A 16,015-nucleotide genomic window follows, 5' to 3' on the forward strand; every position below is an offset into this window, starting at 1 on the left:
TCCTAGGTTCTGTGGTTTAACCCACTGCGCCATCTGCGTCCCTCGTAGTATTCTCGTATTAGACCAGTATAAAGTAAGCAGCACATAAGCGGCACACAAAACACTACCAAACCATTCTACGTTCTAAATATTGATTTTTGTATTTATACTCTCAGAAATTATATAATGAATGTTTAAAGGTTAATCAGGTTTTGGTTTATATCACCAGTGAATGTATGTAAATACCCAAAATCTTGAGGGAGCATTTCCTGAGAGAGAATTTCCTGAGGAAGCCTGAGACTCTTTATGGGTGAAACAGGTGACAAACGCCGGCACCCTGTCTAACTCTTGTGCATAACATCACCGACACTTCGTTTGATCAAACTTAACTTTGTTGATATCTACAGGAACCTGGCTAAAGGAACTTTAAAGACTGAACCTTCCTTTTGGACACAATTTGAATGAGTTTTCTGTTTGTGGCTTCTGTAGTAGATCTTGTACATTGTTCTCCCAATTTTTGGATTATTTATATAAGATTTAGAACGTAGAATGGTTTGGTAGTGTTGTCTATCCCTCGTTTATTAGCTGCATCCCTGGCAGTGCAATTAACACAGGGAAGAAGGAAACCCCTCTTTACGTAACAGAAATAAATGCACATCCCACTGCTTATTCCTGCCCCAGTTTTGCTTCCCTTCCCTCTGTTGTATATTAAACTATGGTTCATTTAAATTTGGCACATGCAGCACGGCTTCCCTGTACAGGTCTTTTGTTTATGCCATGAATATGCTAACATCATACCTGTGGGTTATAGATGTTTATAGATGTTTTCTCCCGCTAGGAAGGTGTTGAGGAAACAGCTGAGGAATGCAGGAAGCTGGGTGCCATTGCACACGCTTTTGTCGTGGACTGCAGGAACAGGACGGAAATCTACAGTGTTGCAGATCAAGTAAGATTCCTATGAGATGATTCCAAACTTCTTCCAAGCCTGTTGGGTCATCGTGGGATGACCTTGCATATTCCCCAACACTTGGCACAGGAGGAGATGTGTGCCTGTTTTGCATTAAGTGAGCACAGAACATCTGTAGAAGCTTCCCTAAACAGGGCTACCTTCAGATGTCTTCTAAAAGTCTGGCAGTTGTTTTTCTCTTTGACATCTGGGGGGAGGGCGTTCCACAGGGCGGGTGCCACTACCGAGAAGGCCCTCTGCCTGGTTCTCTGTAACTTGGCTTCTTGCAGCGAGGGAACTGCCAGAAGGCCCTCGGAGCTGGACCTCAGTCCAGAGCGATGGGGGTGGAGACGCTCCTTCAGGTATACCAGACCGAGGCCGTTTAGGGCTTTAAAGGTCAGCACCAACAGTTTGGGAATGGCTGTACCTGTTGTACAAGTCTCAGGTCACAAAGAGCACTTCTAGCCACTGGGGCTACCCGATACCAAAGCCAGACACTGAAGTACCCCTTGACTGCAAACCTGCTTCTTCAGGGAGAGTGCAGCAGTCATTGTTGTCATACCAATTTCTCAGAAATGGGAATTACTATACACCCACAGTGCTTCCAGCTTGCCAAGATTCAAGTTCAGCTTGTTTCTCCTTATTGCATCCAGGCACCAACCCAAGCATTGCATGGCCACTGGGTGTCATCAGCATACCGATCACACCTTGATCCTTCTCACTTCCCACTGCTTCCTATGAATATCATAGGCGCCGACTCCATGGGGCTTGAGGGGGCCCGAGCCCCCTCAAAAATTCGTTTGGGGGGGCTCCGCCCCCCCAATAATCTCTGGCGCCCCTCCAGCAGAGCGCCATCGCCGCCCCTCCCCCAGCCCAAAATGCACAGGGTCGGGCTGCATGCCTCCTGCCCTCCCTCCCGAGCAAAAGCTCCACCCAATTTCTGCTCCGGAGCTGATTAATAGGCGCAGCACGCTCTCCCCTATTGGCTCACGAGGAGGCGGCGCCACTTTATTTGCATATTCATGAGCTTATTTATTATTCATGAGCTTTCCCGGCCCCCCCCCCAATATTTTTTATAAGTCCGCGTCCCTGATGAATATTACAGTGTTTTTCAACCTTTTTTGGGCAAAGGCACACTTGTTTCATGAAAAAAATCACGAGGCACACCACCACTGTGTGCGGAGAGGGAGATGTCAGAGCCCCGCTGCTCTCTATGGGGAATCGGATGAGAGCGGACCTCCGATCCCATCCAATCTGATCCCCACCCAGGATGGATGGAAAATAGGGTGGACACAGTCCGGCGCCCGCCTAGTGGGCGAAAATTTGACTTTTTTAAAAAAAATCTTTCGAATTTTTCAATTTTTCCCACGGCACACCAGGCAACATCTCGCGGCACACTAGTGTGCCGCGGAACAGTGGTTGAAAAACACTGGAATATTAAATAGTATTGAAGGTCAGCCCCTTCATCTAGAATCAAGTTGTGGGTGAGGATGGTCTTATCATGTGCCAATCTAGCACTGAACTCTGTGTGAAGTTTCATAATTTGTCCTTTTATTTCTTTATTTTTTAAAAATTAATCTTTATTAATTTAAATTACACACATATACAAAGAATTTACAATCTCAAACTACAAAAAGAAAATTAAAGAAAAAACAATTAAGAAAAGAGAAAAGAAGAAAATACAGGGGGGGGGAGAAGAAAAAGCAGATTTACGTGCATAAAAAAAATCTTAATCTTCCTAATTAATACTTAAATAAACCAGACTTCTGAGAAAACAAGTCTTTCAATCATTCTCAATGTACTGTTTATACTATTGGTTTTTTTTGAACAGTTTTATATTCTTTAATATTGTTCCTGTCTACCCCACAAACAGTATTTGTTGTGTTTACAAGTATCACTCAAGTTCTGCTAATATGGTGTGGTTGGTACAATATGATCTTATATAATCCTTCAATAATCTCCATTCTCCAAATATTTTCTGCTTCAATACTCCTCTAACTCTTCCCATCAGTTTTGCTAGTTGTAAATATTCTAACATGAGTATCTGCCAATCTGTGATTCTCGGTATTGTTTTGTTTTCCCACTTCCTCGCCACAAGAATTCTTGCTACTGTGGTGGCATACATGAACAGTGGTCTTATTTCTTTTTTAATTTCTAATGGTAAAATGCCTAAAAGAAAGATCTCTGGTTGTTGTTTTTTAAGTGAGTCTGAATAATTTCTTAAATTCATTATGGATATTATCCCAGAATTCCTTAATGATTGCACAAGTCCACCTCATGTGGTAGTATGACCCCACATCTATTTTACATCTGCAACAAATCAGTGACCCTCCTTTATACATTTTCGCTAGTTTCAAGGGGGTATGATGCCATCTATATAACATCTTCATGATGTTCTCCCAAAGGTTATAGCATGCTGTGAATTTAATATCTGCCTTCCACAATCTCTCCCATTGGTTCATATATATGTTGTATCCAAAATCATGTGCTCATTTCACCATAACTGACTTGACTTGTTCTTCTTTTGTTTCCCATTCCAAAAGATATTCATAGATTCATGAGATATTTTTTCCTTTAATAAAAATTACCGTATTTTTCATTCTATAAGACGCACCCGACCATAGGATGCACCTTGTTTTAGAGGGGGAGAACAAGGGGGGGGAATCTCCCCCTCTCTGCTCAGCGCCCCTTCAGCGAAGCGGCAGGAGAAACAGAGCCCCTTCCATTTCTCCTCCCGCTTGGCTGAGGGGGCGCTGCGCAGCTCTCCCTCTCTGCTGAAGCCAGGAGAGTCTTGCTCTCCCGGCTTCAGCAAAAGGAACCCGAAGCATTTGGAGTGCAGCATGAGTTCCCACTGCGCTCCAAAGGCTTCAGGCGGCTATCCCTAAAGCCTGGAGAGCGAGAGGGGCCCTGGCCTTGCACACCGACCCCTCTCGCTCTCCAGGCTTCAGCAAAAGCAACACGAAGCCTTGTTATAAATAACAAGGGTGACAGAGGGCATCCCTGTCTCGTCCCTTTTCTGATGGAGATGTTCTCTGTGAGGTTACCATTTATTAGAAGTCTAGCCATCTGCTGTTCATATATTGCCTCTATTCCCTTCTTAAATTGTATTCCAAAATTCATTATTCCCAGTTGTTTTTTCATGTAGAACCAAGAGACATTATCAAATGCCTTTTCAGCATCAAGTAGTAGTAAAGCTACCCTTTTATCACTATTTGCTTCTGGGTATTCTAATATGTCTATGATGTTTCTTGTATTCCTGAGATTTGTCTGCCAGGGAGGATTCCAGCTTGATTTGGATGAATAACATCTTTAATGACCTCTCTGAGCCTATTTGCCAATATGTTAGGAAAGATTTTGTAATCATAATTTAAAAGTGATATTGGCCTATACTTAATCATTAACTCTGGGTCCCCTCCCTGTTTGGGTATGACGGTTATGTATGCTTCTTTCCACGAATCGAGTACTTTCCCTTGATTGCAGATGTTGTTCATTATTTCAGTAAGTGGTGTAATTAATATTGCTTCCATTTTTTTATAATATTCCGCTGGGAGGCCGTCTGGGCCAGGTGTTTTGCCTACTTTAACTTTCTGGGTAGCTTTCTTAATTTCTGCTTCTGCTACTGGGGCATCCAATATTTAAAGTTTCTCTTTCTTAATCTCTGGGTTTTTCTGTTCATGTAGATAATATTCAACTTTTCCCCCTATATCTAATTCTTTCTTATACAAATCTCCATAATATTTTACAAATTTTTGCATTATTATCTTAGGATCATCTATACATTTCTCATTTATTTTTATTCTATTTACTTGTTTTTCATTTCTCCTCTTTTTGAGTTGCCATGCCAAGTATTTACTTGGTTTGTTGGCAAACTCAAAATTATTTTGATTACCCATTCTCAAATTCAGTTCCATTTCTTGCTCTATTTTTGATTTGTATTCTGCCTGCAATAGTTTAATTTCTCTTTTAATTTTGTCATCGCTTGGTTGTTTATTTAATTCTTTTTCTTTTTCCTTTATTTCCTCCAACAATCCTGTTTTTTCTTTTTCACTTTATTTTCTTAATATCATATTTTGTTTTATAAAATATCCCCTGATGACCGCCTTGCTCACGTCCCATATTGTTCTTACATCACTAACTTATTTGTTGTTCAATTCAAAATATTCTTTCAATTTTTTTTGCACCCTCTACTATCTTTTCATATTTCAATAGAAGTTCATTTAGTTTCCATCTCCACATTCCTGTTGTCCAATCTGGTTTTATTCTCAACAAAACCAGGTTGTGGTCCAAAATTGTTTTTGGTAGAATTTGTACCTCTTCAATCCTTCTTAGCAGCTCTTTAGAAAGCCAAATGGCATCTATCCTGCTAGCCAATTTCTTTGGTTTGGAATAGTATGTATATTCTTTCTCTATTCTTTGCTTGTATCTCCATGAATCTACTAAATCTAAATTTTCACTCATTTTTAGAAAGGTGGATGGTAATTTCTCTTGGTTTTTATTTCCTCCAGGCCTATCTAATTGCGGGTCAATTACTCATTTAAATCCCTGATTAATATTATTTTGTCTTCCAGATATTCCATCAGCTTTATTTCTAAGTTCTTAAAGAAGGCTGCTTTTCTTTCATTAGTGCTTTTAAATTTGTTATAGGTGAAAAAAGAAATTGGAGATGTGAGCATCTTGATAAATAACGCTGCAGCAACAAAAGTAGCAGTACTGTGTTCAACCAAGGATGAGCTGATCCAGAATATGTTTGACATTAACGTTCTTGCTCATTTCTGGGTAATATTATTATTACTTATTGAATTTATATCTGCTCCCCTTCCCCCCTCCAGTTTATCTCCATTTTTCAGCCTCTACCTTTCTGGCTTCCTTCTACCAGCTTCCTTTCTCTTGGTTTGGGACTCTCCTGGAAACTGAAGCCAACCATCGCTTTATTCTCCAGCTGTGTACATGGCCAGCTCCCAACACTGTGGTATGATGGAGGCATGACGTCCTACTTTTTATGCTCATAATGCAATATAGAAGCATAAAACGATTAAAAATTAAGCAATAAAAAGACAAGGTAAAAAGTAGGGTGTCATGTATCCATCTACGTCAGAGGTTAGCAAACTTTGTCAGCAGGGGGCCGGTCCACTGTCCCTCAGATCTTGTGGGGGGCCGGACTATATTTTTTTGGGGGGGAATGAATGAATTCCGATTCCCCACAAATAACCCAGAGATGCATTTTAAATAAAAGGACACATTCTACTCATGTAGACTGTCCATGGGCCAGATTTAGAAGGCGATTTGGCCAGATCTGGCCCCCAGGCCTTAGTTTGCCTACCCATGATCTACGTTGTGAAAACCATTCCTTAACCCTTCCTTAACTTGAAAAACCATGCGTGTAAATCAGCCCTAGACTTCCAGCTCCCATCACCCTCAGCAAGCATGGTCAATGATGAGAATTGTAGTCCAACAATGTCTAGAGAGCACTACATTGGCCACCCCTGGGATTAATCAGTTACATGAATCTATTAAAAATTTGTGCTGGACTGACTATACCCCCTTCCTCTTTCATGGAAATGTTCAGCACCCATGGAAGCAAATAATAATTGGAGACTTGTGGGGGATGGGGGATCAGGATCTCTAAAATGTTCACAAAATATAAAATCTTCATTGCTTAGTCTCAGTCATACAACAGTTTGATAAAAAGTGGGACACCACTCAAATGTTAATAAAACAAACTTAATAAACCTTAAGTTTCTGATTGTTTTCAGTTTGCCATACGAGGATCCTACGAGGTGATCAAGGATCCTCCCGTTTTTCCATTTCTTTAACCCAGAGATAGTAAACTCTTTGTCTTCAAAATGTTGTTGGACTACAACTCCCACCATCCCTGATCATTGGCTATGCTGGATTGGCAAATGCTGCTATGGTCCCTTCACCAAACAGCAGGTTACTTCCAGATTTTGGCATGGTCCAGTATCCACCTGCTCACTCTCATGTCTTTCCTCCTAATTGTAGTTCTTATATGAGGCCTGGGGAACATTTGGCCCTCTGGGTCACCAACTCACATGGACTACAACTCCCATCATTCCTAACCATATGATGTGAAGGCTAAGGCTGATGGGAACTGGAGTCCAATAACATCTGGAGGGCAAAGGCTTCCCCAGACAGATTTCTGACAAAACATTTTGGAACCATTAGCTTCTAACTTTTCATTTTCTTTCTTTCTTTGTTTTAATTTGCATTCAAGACAGTTAAAGCATTCCTGACACCAATGATTAAAAACAACCACGGACATATTGTCACGGTTGCTTCATTCGCTGGGCATTTAGGCATTCCATACATGGTTTGCTACAGGTATGAATCATTGTGGTTTTCTTTTATCAGGGTAGCAAGTTATAGCTCAGCTCAAAATGGGTCCACAATTGTTGTACGTTTGGGAGACACTGGTTTAGAGGGATGTTTAGCTAACATGGCGGATTCCTGAGTCACATGGGAGAAGCACATGAGGAAAGTCCCAAGAAAGAGACAATTTGGCCGCTCAAAAATGGAGTTCTTGGTCCAAACTTTGCAGGTCCTCCACATTCCCAATCAGGGTCTTGGAGAATAACTTAGTTAATTAAAATAAAAATCAGATTGGTTTTCAAAAATAATAATTGTGTGCTGATTTGCAAAAGATCTTACTTTAAAAAAAGAAGGGATTACATTTGAAATAAAGGGATGTGTGTGTGTGTTTATGTGCTTTTAAGGAGATGGGGGGAAAACCATTTTGTATGTTATACCATAATAAGCATAAATGAAAGAATACCACAGGGCGGCGACCTGAAAAATGTTCTCTTCCACCATTCTCTTCTGTCCTACGGAATGCCCTTCCCTTCGCTGTATGGGAAGCAGCAACCACCAATTGCTTCAGACATTGTGCAAAGATGTAAGGCAGGATTCAGAGAAGGCGCCTCATCAGCAAAAGCCCCATGGAAGGACTGCCATTTTCACAACAGGGCTCTGCCCTATGTGCCCCCAACTCAGAACACCCTGAAATTGGCTTGGAGGAAAAACCCAGAACAGTGTATATAGGGAGTGAAGGGGGGAGGGAGTTGTCCTGTCTAGCAAGCGGTAATGCTTGCCTTTACAAAATGGTTGCCTTAGCAAAATGCTGACTTCTTCCCACACCTATTTTACATGGGGTTTCCCTGACCCATATAAGACCCTGTTTCTAATTTGTTTGAATTTCATTGATTTGAAGCATATTCCATTGAACGTGGGGTTTTATTTGTTTTTATATGCTTTTATACTGCTGTTGTGATGGTTTTAGGTTTTATGTTTGTTTTAATGATACTGTCGGTTTATTTATTTTGTCAAACACTTCAGATTTTTTTAATATATATTAAAAATTAAGTGGATTATAAATGCTTTAAAATAAATAACATGTGAAAACTAAGACATCTATTTCCCAATAAATCGTGTCTAACCTCACCTCACGCCCCTCCCTCAGTTCAAGCAAGTGGAGTGCTGTGGGATTTCATGAGAGTCTGAAAGAGGAGCTGAGCCTTTTGAAAATGGATGGGATTGAAACAACATGCATGTGCCCGGTTTTTATGAACACTGACTCTGTAAAACTCCTTGAGGCAAGGTAAGTGATAATAAGGGTAGGGAGTTTGTATCCACCTGCCCCATTGCATTAACTGTTCTTTGATGCATTTGTGTCTCCTTTTTCCAGTTTATCTAAGTAGTGAGAAGTTCTAAGGTTCTCTCTCGGAAGACAGAACATGGTGCGCAGTAGCATGCACCAACCTTGTGCTTATTTCAATTCACATCTGACATGCGAAATGGGAAAATTCTTGATGGTGGTGGTGGTGAACGCAGCCTGTGTTACAAACAATAAGTGTTCTGTGAAGGGTAAGGTAAAGGGGGACCCCTGACCATTAGGTCCAGTCGCGGACGACTCTGGGGTTGCAGTGCTCATCACGCTTTATTGGCTGAGGGAGCCTGCGTACAGCTTCCAGGTCATGTGGCCAGCATGACTGAGCCACTTCTGGCGAACCTGAGCAGCACACGGAAATGCCGTTTACCTTCCCACCAGAGCGGTACCTATTTATCTACTTGCACTTTGACATGCTTTCAAACTGCTAGGTTAGCAGGAGCAGGGACTGAGCAACGGGAGCTCACCCCGTCACGGGGATTCGAACCGCTGACCTTCTGATCAGCAAGCCCAAGAGGCTCAGTGGTTTAACCCACAGTGCTTCTGCTAATGCAATTCTCATTGTCCATACTGAGTTGGGGCTGGTGTAGCACCTATCCTGCAAAAGGAAGCTTTGTAGTGGCCAGTTCTGAGCCTGAATACTTTGTGCTAGAAAGCAGATTGCTCTTCTCAAAACCAGGGGGTGGGAGTGGGGAATATAATGTTAAAAGTGTTCAGGTTAAGAGCTGGCAGTCAGGTCCTGACTTTCCTATAATATTGTCCATTGGGGGTGTTTAAACCTCACAATCTGAAATGCTAATGGAAAGTTTGGGGTTGTTGTTGTTGTTTAGTCGTTTAGTCGTGTCCGACTTTTCGTGACTCCATGGACCAGAGCACGCCAGGTAAACACCACTTTGGGGTACTTGGCTCCAAACCTGAGTGCTAGAACCAGTGAAGGCGGTGAAGGTCCTGTGTGAGTGTCTGGAGGCGGTTGGAGGATGGATGGGGGCTAACAGATTGAGGTTGAATCCTGACAAGATAGAAGTACTCTGTTTGGGGGACAGGAGGCGGGTGGGTGTGGGGGACTCCCTGGTCTTGAATGGGGTAACTGTGCCCCTGAAGGACCAGGTGTACAGCCTGGGAGTCATTTTGGACTCACTGCTATCCATAGAGGTGCAGGCCAATTCTGTGTCCAGGGCAGCTGTCTACCAGCTCCATCTGGTACGCAGGTTGAGACCCTACCTGCCCACGGACTGTCTCACCAGAGTGGTGCATGCTCTAGTTATTTCTCGCTTGGACTACTGCAATGCGCTCTACATGGGACTACCTTTGAAGGTGACCCGGAAACTACAACTAATCCAGAATGCGGCAGCTAGACGGATGGCTGGGAGTGGCCGCTGAGACCACATAACACTGGTCTTGAAAGACCTTCACTAGCTCCCAGTACGTTTCCAAGCACAATTTAAAGTGTTGGTGCTGACCTTTAAAGCCCTAAATGGCCTCAGTCCAGTATACATGAAGGTCTCCACCCCCATCGTTCTGCCCGGACACTGAGGTCCAGCGCCGAGGGCCTTCTGGCAGTTCCCTCACTGCAAGAAGCCAAGATACAGGGAACCAGGCAGAGGGCCTTCTCGGGAGTGGCACCTGCCCTGTGGAACGCCCTCCCCCCAGATGTCAAAGAGAAAAACAACTACCAGACTTTAAGAAGACATCTGAAGGCAGCCCTGTTTAGGGAAGCTTTTAATGTTTAACAGACCATTGTATTTTAATATTTTGTTGGAAGCTGCCCAGAGTGGCTGGGGAAACCCAGCCAGGGTATAAATAATTTATTATTATTATTATTAATTATTATTATTATTATTATTCTCTTCAGCCCTTCCTCTTGGAACTAGCTGGAGCCCAGAACAATGGGTGGAGGAAGCGGAATGCGGTGGGGGCGGGTTGCTCCAGGTGTCGCTACTGAGGGTGACAAAATGCCAGGCGGCACTCATCGTAGGGCCTGCAGCACACCTGAGCCACGCGTCTCTCCTGGGAGTGACATGATGGCTTGGGTGCCCACAGGCTCCACACTGCCCCAAATAGTCTGCCCGCTGCCTCCCCCTCAGCTGTCGGGCGGCTGAGTGGGAGGAGGCAGGCAGACTCCTTGGAGGCCCCGCAGAGTGTCCTGCCCTGGCTTGCCTCGCCCCGTGGGCAGCTGACCTTGTCCCTGGGCACAGGGCACACGCGTTGTCCCAGGCGCCCAATTGGCTTGCTCCACTGCTGCCCAGAACAGAAGCATAATGGCATAAATGCTAAGCTGTGGTTCAGTGGTAGAGCTTCTGCTACGCATGCAAACAAGCCTACTTCAATCCCCCACATCTCGAAAAAGGAGCAGGAGAGAATCCTATGTGAAATCCTGGAGAGCTGCTATCAGAATACACAATACTGTGCTTCACAGACCGCTCGTATCACAGTTTCCTTTGTTCCTATCAGTGGCGTAGCGTGGGGGGTGCAGGGGGGCCGGCCGCACCGGGCACAACATCTGGGGGTTAGGGGGCGCAACATCTGGGGGTTAGGGTTAGGGGGTGCAAATTACTTGCCTTGCCCCGGGTGCTGACAACCCACGCTACGCCACTGGTTCCTATGCAAGGCTTGTTGAGTAGAGCAAGTCTCAAATGGAAGCACCGTTGCTCCACAGGACTTGCGTAGGAATACACCACAACACTTGGTTGTGGGTCTGTATGGTAGTTACCGCTGGATTTGGTCTTTGAACAAAGCAGGCTATAAATTAGAATGAATAAGCAAACAAACATTTATTTTCCATATAACTTCAGGTACCCTTTGGTAGAGGTGGAAGACTCAGCCAAAGCATTAATGGAAGGAATACTTACTAACCAGAAAATGATTTTCGTTCCACGGTGGGCCAAATTTCACCAACTTATGAAGTAAGTGTAATGCATATAATGAAACTGGTGTTCTATTTGTCTGGCTGTAAGCCAAGCTTTCTATTCGGCAATACAAATTATTTATATTGCAAATGAATAACTGGAGAGTCAAGATGTTGACAAAGATGTAGGTGCTAAAATAGGAAAAGGTGGCTCTATGTTACTACCTTTCATAATGCACCAGGATAATTTGGGGTGATTACCTTGAGGAAATTTGACTGCTATCCCAGACAGGTGACTTCCATGACAAGCAGTCGGGCGTGCCGCTATTCAGAGTGATTTAACAGATGCGTTTTCTTTTGGAGAGTCAAACAACAGCAATGTCCAATAGCCACTGAAAGCCTTATCCTCAATATTTAAAGTCTTCCAAGTTGATGGCCTCTTCTGGAAGCAGATTCCATAGTTTTAAATGTGCACCGTGTAAAAAAAGTACAGTGGTACCTTGGGTTAAGAACTTAATTCGTTGCGGAGGTCCGTTCTTAACCTGAAACTGTTCTTAACCTGAAGCACCACTTTATCTAATGGGGCCTCCCGCTGCTGCTGCCACGCCACCACTGCACGATTTCTGTTCTCATCCTGAAGCAAAGTTCTTAACCTGAGGTACTATTTCTGGGTTAGCGGAGTCTGTAACCTGAAGCGTCTGTAACCCGAGGTACCACTGTACTTCCTTCTGTCTGCTGCTGTTGTTGCTGTTGTTTGTCTGACTATCCCAAAGACATTGTTGTCAGTGTGTACGATCCCAGGAAACATTAGTTCCATTTTCTGAGGAATATACAGTGTGTGTGCTGATTTGAAGTATTATCATTATTCCATGGATATTCCTATTCCATTAGGACAAGTAAGGCACTGTCCATCAAGCTTAGTCTGCCCTCTGCTAGCCCACCCCTGCCTGCCTACCTCCTTACAACCAGCCTAGGGGGTGGAACTGCCTATCAGCCTCCTCCTCCTTTGCCTCAGTGTTGCCTTTGTAGAACTCAGCAGAGAAGAGGATGGGCAAAACCATAATTAGCCGGATCTGCTCATCATTGCTGTTCACCTTCCTGCATTCCGTCCTACCGCCCACGAGGCATCAGCCTCCACTGTCATTATTCCACATTGGGTTATTATTCTTCCCATCGAAAGTATTTTTATTCAAAAAAGTGGTTTATAATTATATATATATATTTAAATGCCAAAAAAAAAAAAATGAGGTCAAGGTGTCTTTTCGTTTTGTTTTGTAACCCACTATTTACAATCAAGTGGTAAAGAAATTTTATTCGATAAATATAAATAAATAAATAAATAAATAAATAAATAGACAAATAAGCCATAAATGCCAGTGTTTCAAGATCAGACTGATTAGATTATAATTGTTGTGATCTTTCTTTGTAATTCTGAAATAGCTCTAACCATAAGAATCATATAGAACTGTTTTCTGTACCATTGTAACCCCACTCCTCCATTATGTCTTCTAGGTGTTTGCCAGAACGTGCTTACAATACCATCATGAATGCCGTCATGTTGTTTCAAAGTATTTAAATGATTAAATGATTGGTTAATTCCACAATGAGTCCACCGCTCTTAACCACTACACCATGCTCCTGCCAACCTAGCAGTTCGAAAGCACATCAAAGTGCAAGTAGATCAATAGGTACCGCTCTGGTGGGAAGGTAAATGGCGTTTCCGTGCGCTGCTCTGGTTCGCCAGAAGTGGCTTAGTCATGCTGGCCACATGACCCAGAAGCTGTAACCCGGCTCCCTCGGCCAGTAAAGCGAGATGGGCGCTGCAACCCCAGAGTCAGCCACGACTGGACCTAATGGTCAGGGGTCCCTTTACCTTTAATTCCACAATATGATGAAAATAATGTTTGCGTGCATTTCTTCTGTTCCATGAACAAATATGCAAATTATTATATATATTTTCACTTCACAGAAGCGAATGTAATTCCAACCCCCCACACACTATTTTCTCAGTGTTTAGCACTTTTATCATGTGCTAAAACAGGTATGCTCACAATCAGATCGCACCTGCGGTCTCCTCCTGCTTAGCACCTTTATGCAGCTTATTTATTGCAAGTAATGAACTGGCAAGACCTGAAAAATAAAAGTTAGTTCCGGAATAATGGACATTTTAACTGCTGTAATTTCTCAAGGCCATGTTAAAGTCTTTGGAGTATCTGCTATGTGCTCTTCACAGCTATATCTTCCCCTTCCCCCCAATAAACTCATTATATTAAGTTACTAAAGAACAGGTTCTTCAAAAGTGCTTGTTGCCATGATGATTATAACTATGACAACTTTCCCAGAAAAATAAAACCACCCAGAGCTTTAAATTACAATTAGAGCAGCAGTAGATTGCAAAGATGGTGGAAGTTTCCTGGATGCATAAAGAACAGCTCAAATAACAACCTACCGGAAGAAGTAAAAAGGTATCTGGGAAAGCAGAAGAGTGTTCAGAAAAGCTCAAGGGCTTTTATTTCTCATAAGAGACATTTAATAGGCAATTTAACTATTGGGCTCAGATACAGAGGTGGGGGAGAGATTCAATTCAGTTAACATTTAAAGTTGAACGTACCAGATCCACACTTTATTTTATTTTTTACCAAAAAAATTATTGGTTTTTACAAAAACACAAAACAAACAAAACATAACAAACATAAATCATAACCTTATTGAAAATAACACTTATTAACTTTGTAAAACGACTTCCTCGTTTCCCCTTAATTGAATTTCATTGCATATCCTTATAACGGTTTTCCAAATCCCAATTTTGATACCCTTTAAATTAAACATTAACATCTTTAAATCTTCTCCTTCTTGTATTAAACATATTATTTTATCAGTTAACATAAATACAATCCTAAGCCCATTAAGTATCTGGAAGCTATTTCCAGTTATTTAGCTTAACAAATTTAGCTAAATAATCATTAAATTTCTTCCATTCTTCGTGGTGTTCCTCCTCCTTCTGGTCGCGGGCTCTTCCGGTTAGATCGGCTAGCTCCAAAAAAATCCATCATCTTCATCTGCCATTCTTCTACTGTTGGTAATTCTTGAGTTTTCCACTTTTTAGCTAACAAAATACGAGCCACAGTTGTGACATACAAAAATAGTTTAACATCTTTCTTGGGCGATTCCAAGCCTGTTATTCCAAGAAGAAAGGCCTCTGGTTTCTTTATAAATGTATATTTCAACATTTTTTTCAATTCATTATAAATCTTTTCCCAGAAGTCTTTCATCTTTGGGCAGGTCCACCACATATGAAAGAATGTTCCTTCCTTTTCCAACATGTATTATCACAATTATGATACATCTTTGCTAATTTTACAGGAGTCAAATACCATCTATACATCATCTTCATAATACCAGATCCACACTTTAAGAAACAATATACAAACTGAAATTCAGTCATCCTTCAAAGTGCACACTTATCTGAACTCTCTAGCCAAGTAATGTGTACAAAAATGCATATACTGGTGTAAACAGTGCATATAAATACATATATGAGTGAAAATGGTATAACATTGCTTTATAAAAATGTGTATATTAGGCAAAACTGCACACAACATGTGTATAATTTGCACAAAAATATGGACAATTTTCATTAGGCCATTTTTAAAAAATGCAAATTGATACAGAAATGTGGAGAACTGCATTTAGAATTCAAAAACTGAGAAATTAAGAAAACCCTGAATTTGACAGGCTGGCCCGTGAGCTCAGATTGCTTTACAGACCGTTGGAACAAAACGTTGTTCATACAAACCAGGTGTTTTTTCAGAAAATCAATTTATCTCTCCAAATATGGGAAATATAGAACACTTGTTCAAAAATTAATGCACATCATTATTGCCTTTTAACATATCTTAGGGCCAAAGTTCACATGACAATCTGGAATAAGAAGCTGTGCCTGCAGGTGTATATACTTATTCCTGATTTCTGGGAAATGTCAGACAGAGCTCAGTAGGTGGCACTCTTTACTTACAATCTGCGTTGAAAAATGATAGCCTTCTACAAACAAGGGAGGTTTGGAAATTGACCGGGGAGCTTAAATGATTGGGGTTGTGTGACAGCTGCCTTTTGCATCTTGAGTCGAACTAACCCACCCAGTCCTTTGCTGAAGATTGCTAGTTGTCAAGGGGTTTGTGTAATACTTACATAACAGGACACCAAATGAGTAGTAAAGACCAAGGGCAGAACACTCCCAGCTGGTTGACATTTTGCAGTGTCATTAAAACTGCATTCCACACGGAAAGCCCGGGAAATGCAGAATGAGAACAAAACAAAAGCAGAAGTGTTAAGACCTTGTTTGCTTTTAGGATCAGCTAATGGCCACAGCAGGTGAGTAAACAAAATCAGGGTTTATTGGTTGTTGTAATGATGCAGCTAACATGCACCCAAGCTTATCTTTCCCATCAGTGGCCTGAAATCCATATGAACACAAGACCAGGAGCAGCTCTCAGTCCATCTGTGTAAATGTGCCACCCACTACAGGTGCATTCTGATGGACATTTACCTGGGAACAAGCACCACA

General features: G+C 42.1%; 1 protein-coding gene across 2 annotated transcripts in view; it reads left to right on the forward strand.

Annotated features, from left to right (window-relative positions):
• LOC308594306 (17-beta-hydroxysteroid dehydrogenase 13-like) overlaps positions 1-16,015 on the forward strand; it is a 166,977-nt gene that overhangs the window by 1,860 nt on the left and 149,102 nt on the right. The window contains exons 2-7 of one of the 2 annotated variants that reach the window (XR_014011384.1): positions 818-925; positions 5,570-5,701; positions 7,158-7,264; positions 8,400-8,537; positions 11,399-11,509; positions 12,964-13,150. Coding sequence is in view for 1 of the 2 variants with exons in the window: in XM_081207356.1 (XP_081063482.1) it covers positions 818-925; positions 5,570-5,701; positions 7,158-7,264; positions 8,400-8,537; positions 11,399-11,509; positions 12,964-13,027 (660 nt within the window). In the remaining variant the exon portion in view is untranslated. Of the gene's footprint in view, positions 1-817; positions 926-5,569; positions 5,702-7,157; positions 7,265-8,399; positions 8,538-11,398; positions 11,510-12,963; positions 13,737-16,015 lie in introns of those variants that run through there. The other variant, XM_081207356.1, reaches the window with a different exon arrangement.

This window comes from Podarcis bocagei (genome assembly GCF_964188305.1).
Source record: "Podarcis bocagei genome assembly, chromosome: 9".
In the NCBI taxonomy this organism is placed as follows: domain Eukaryota; kingdom Metazoa; phylum Chordata; class Lepidosauria; order Squamata; family Lacertidae; genus Podarcis; species Podarcis bocagei.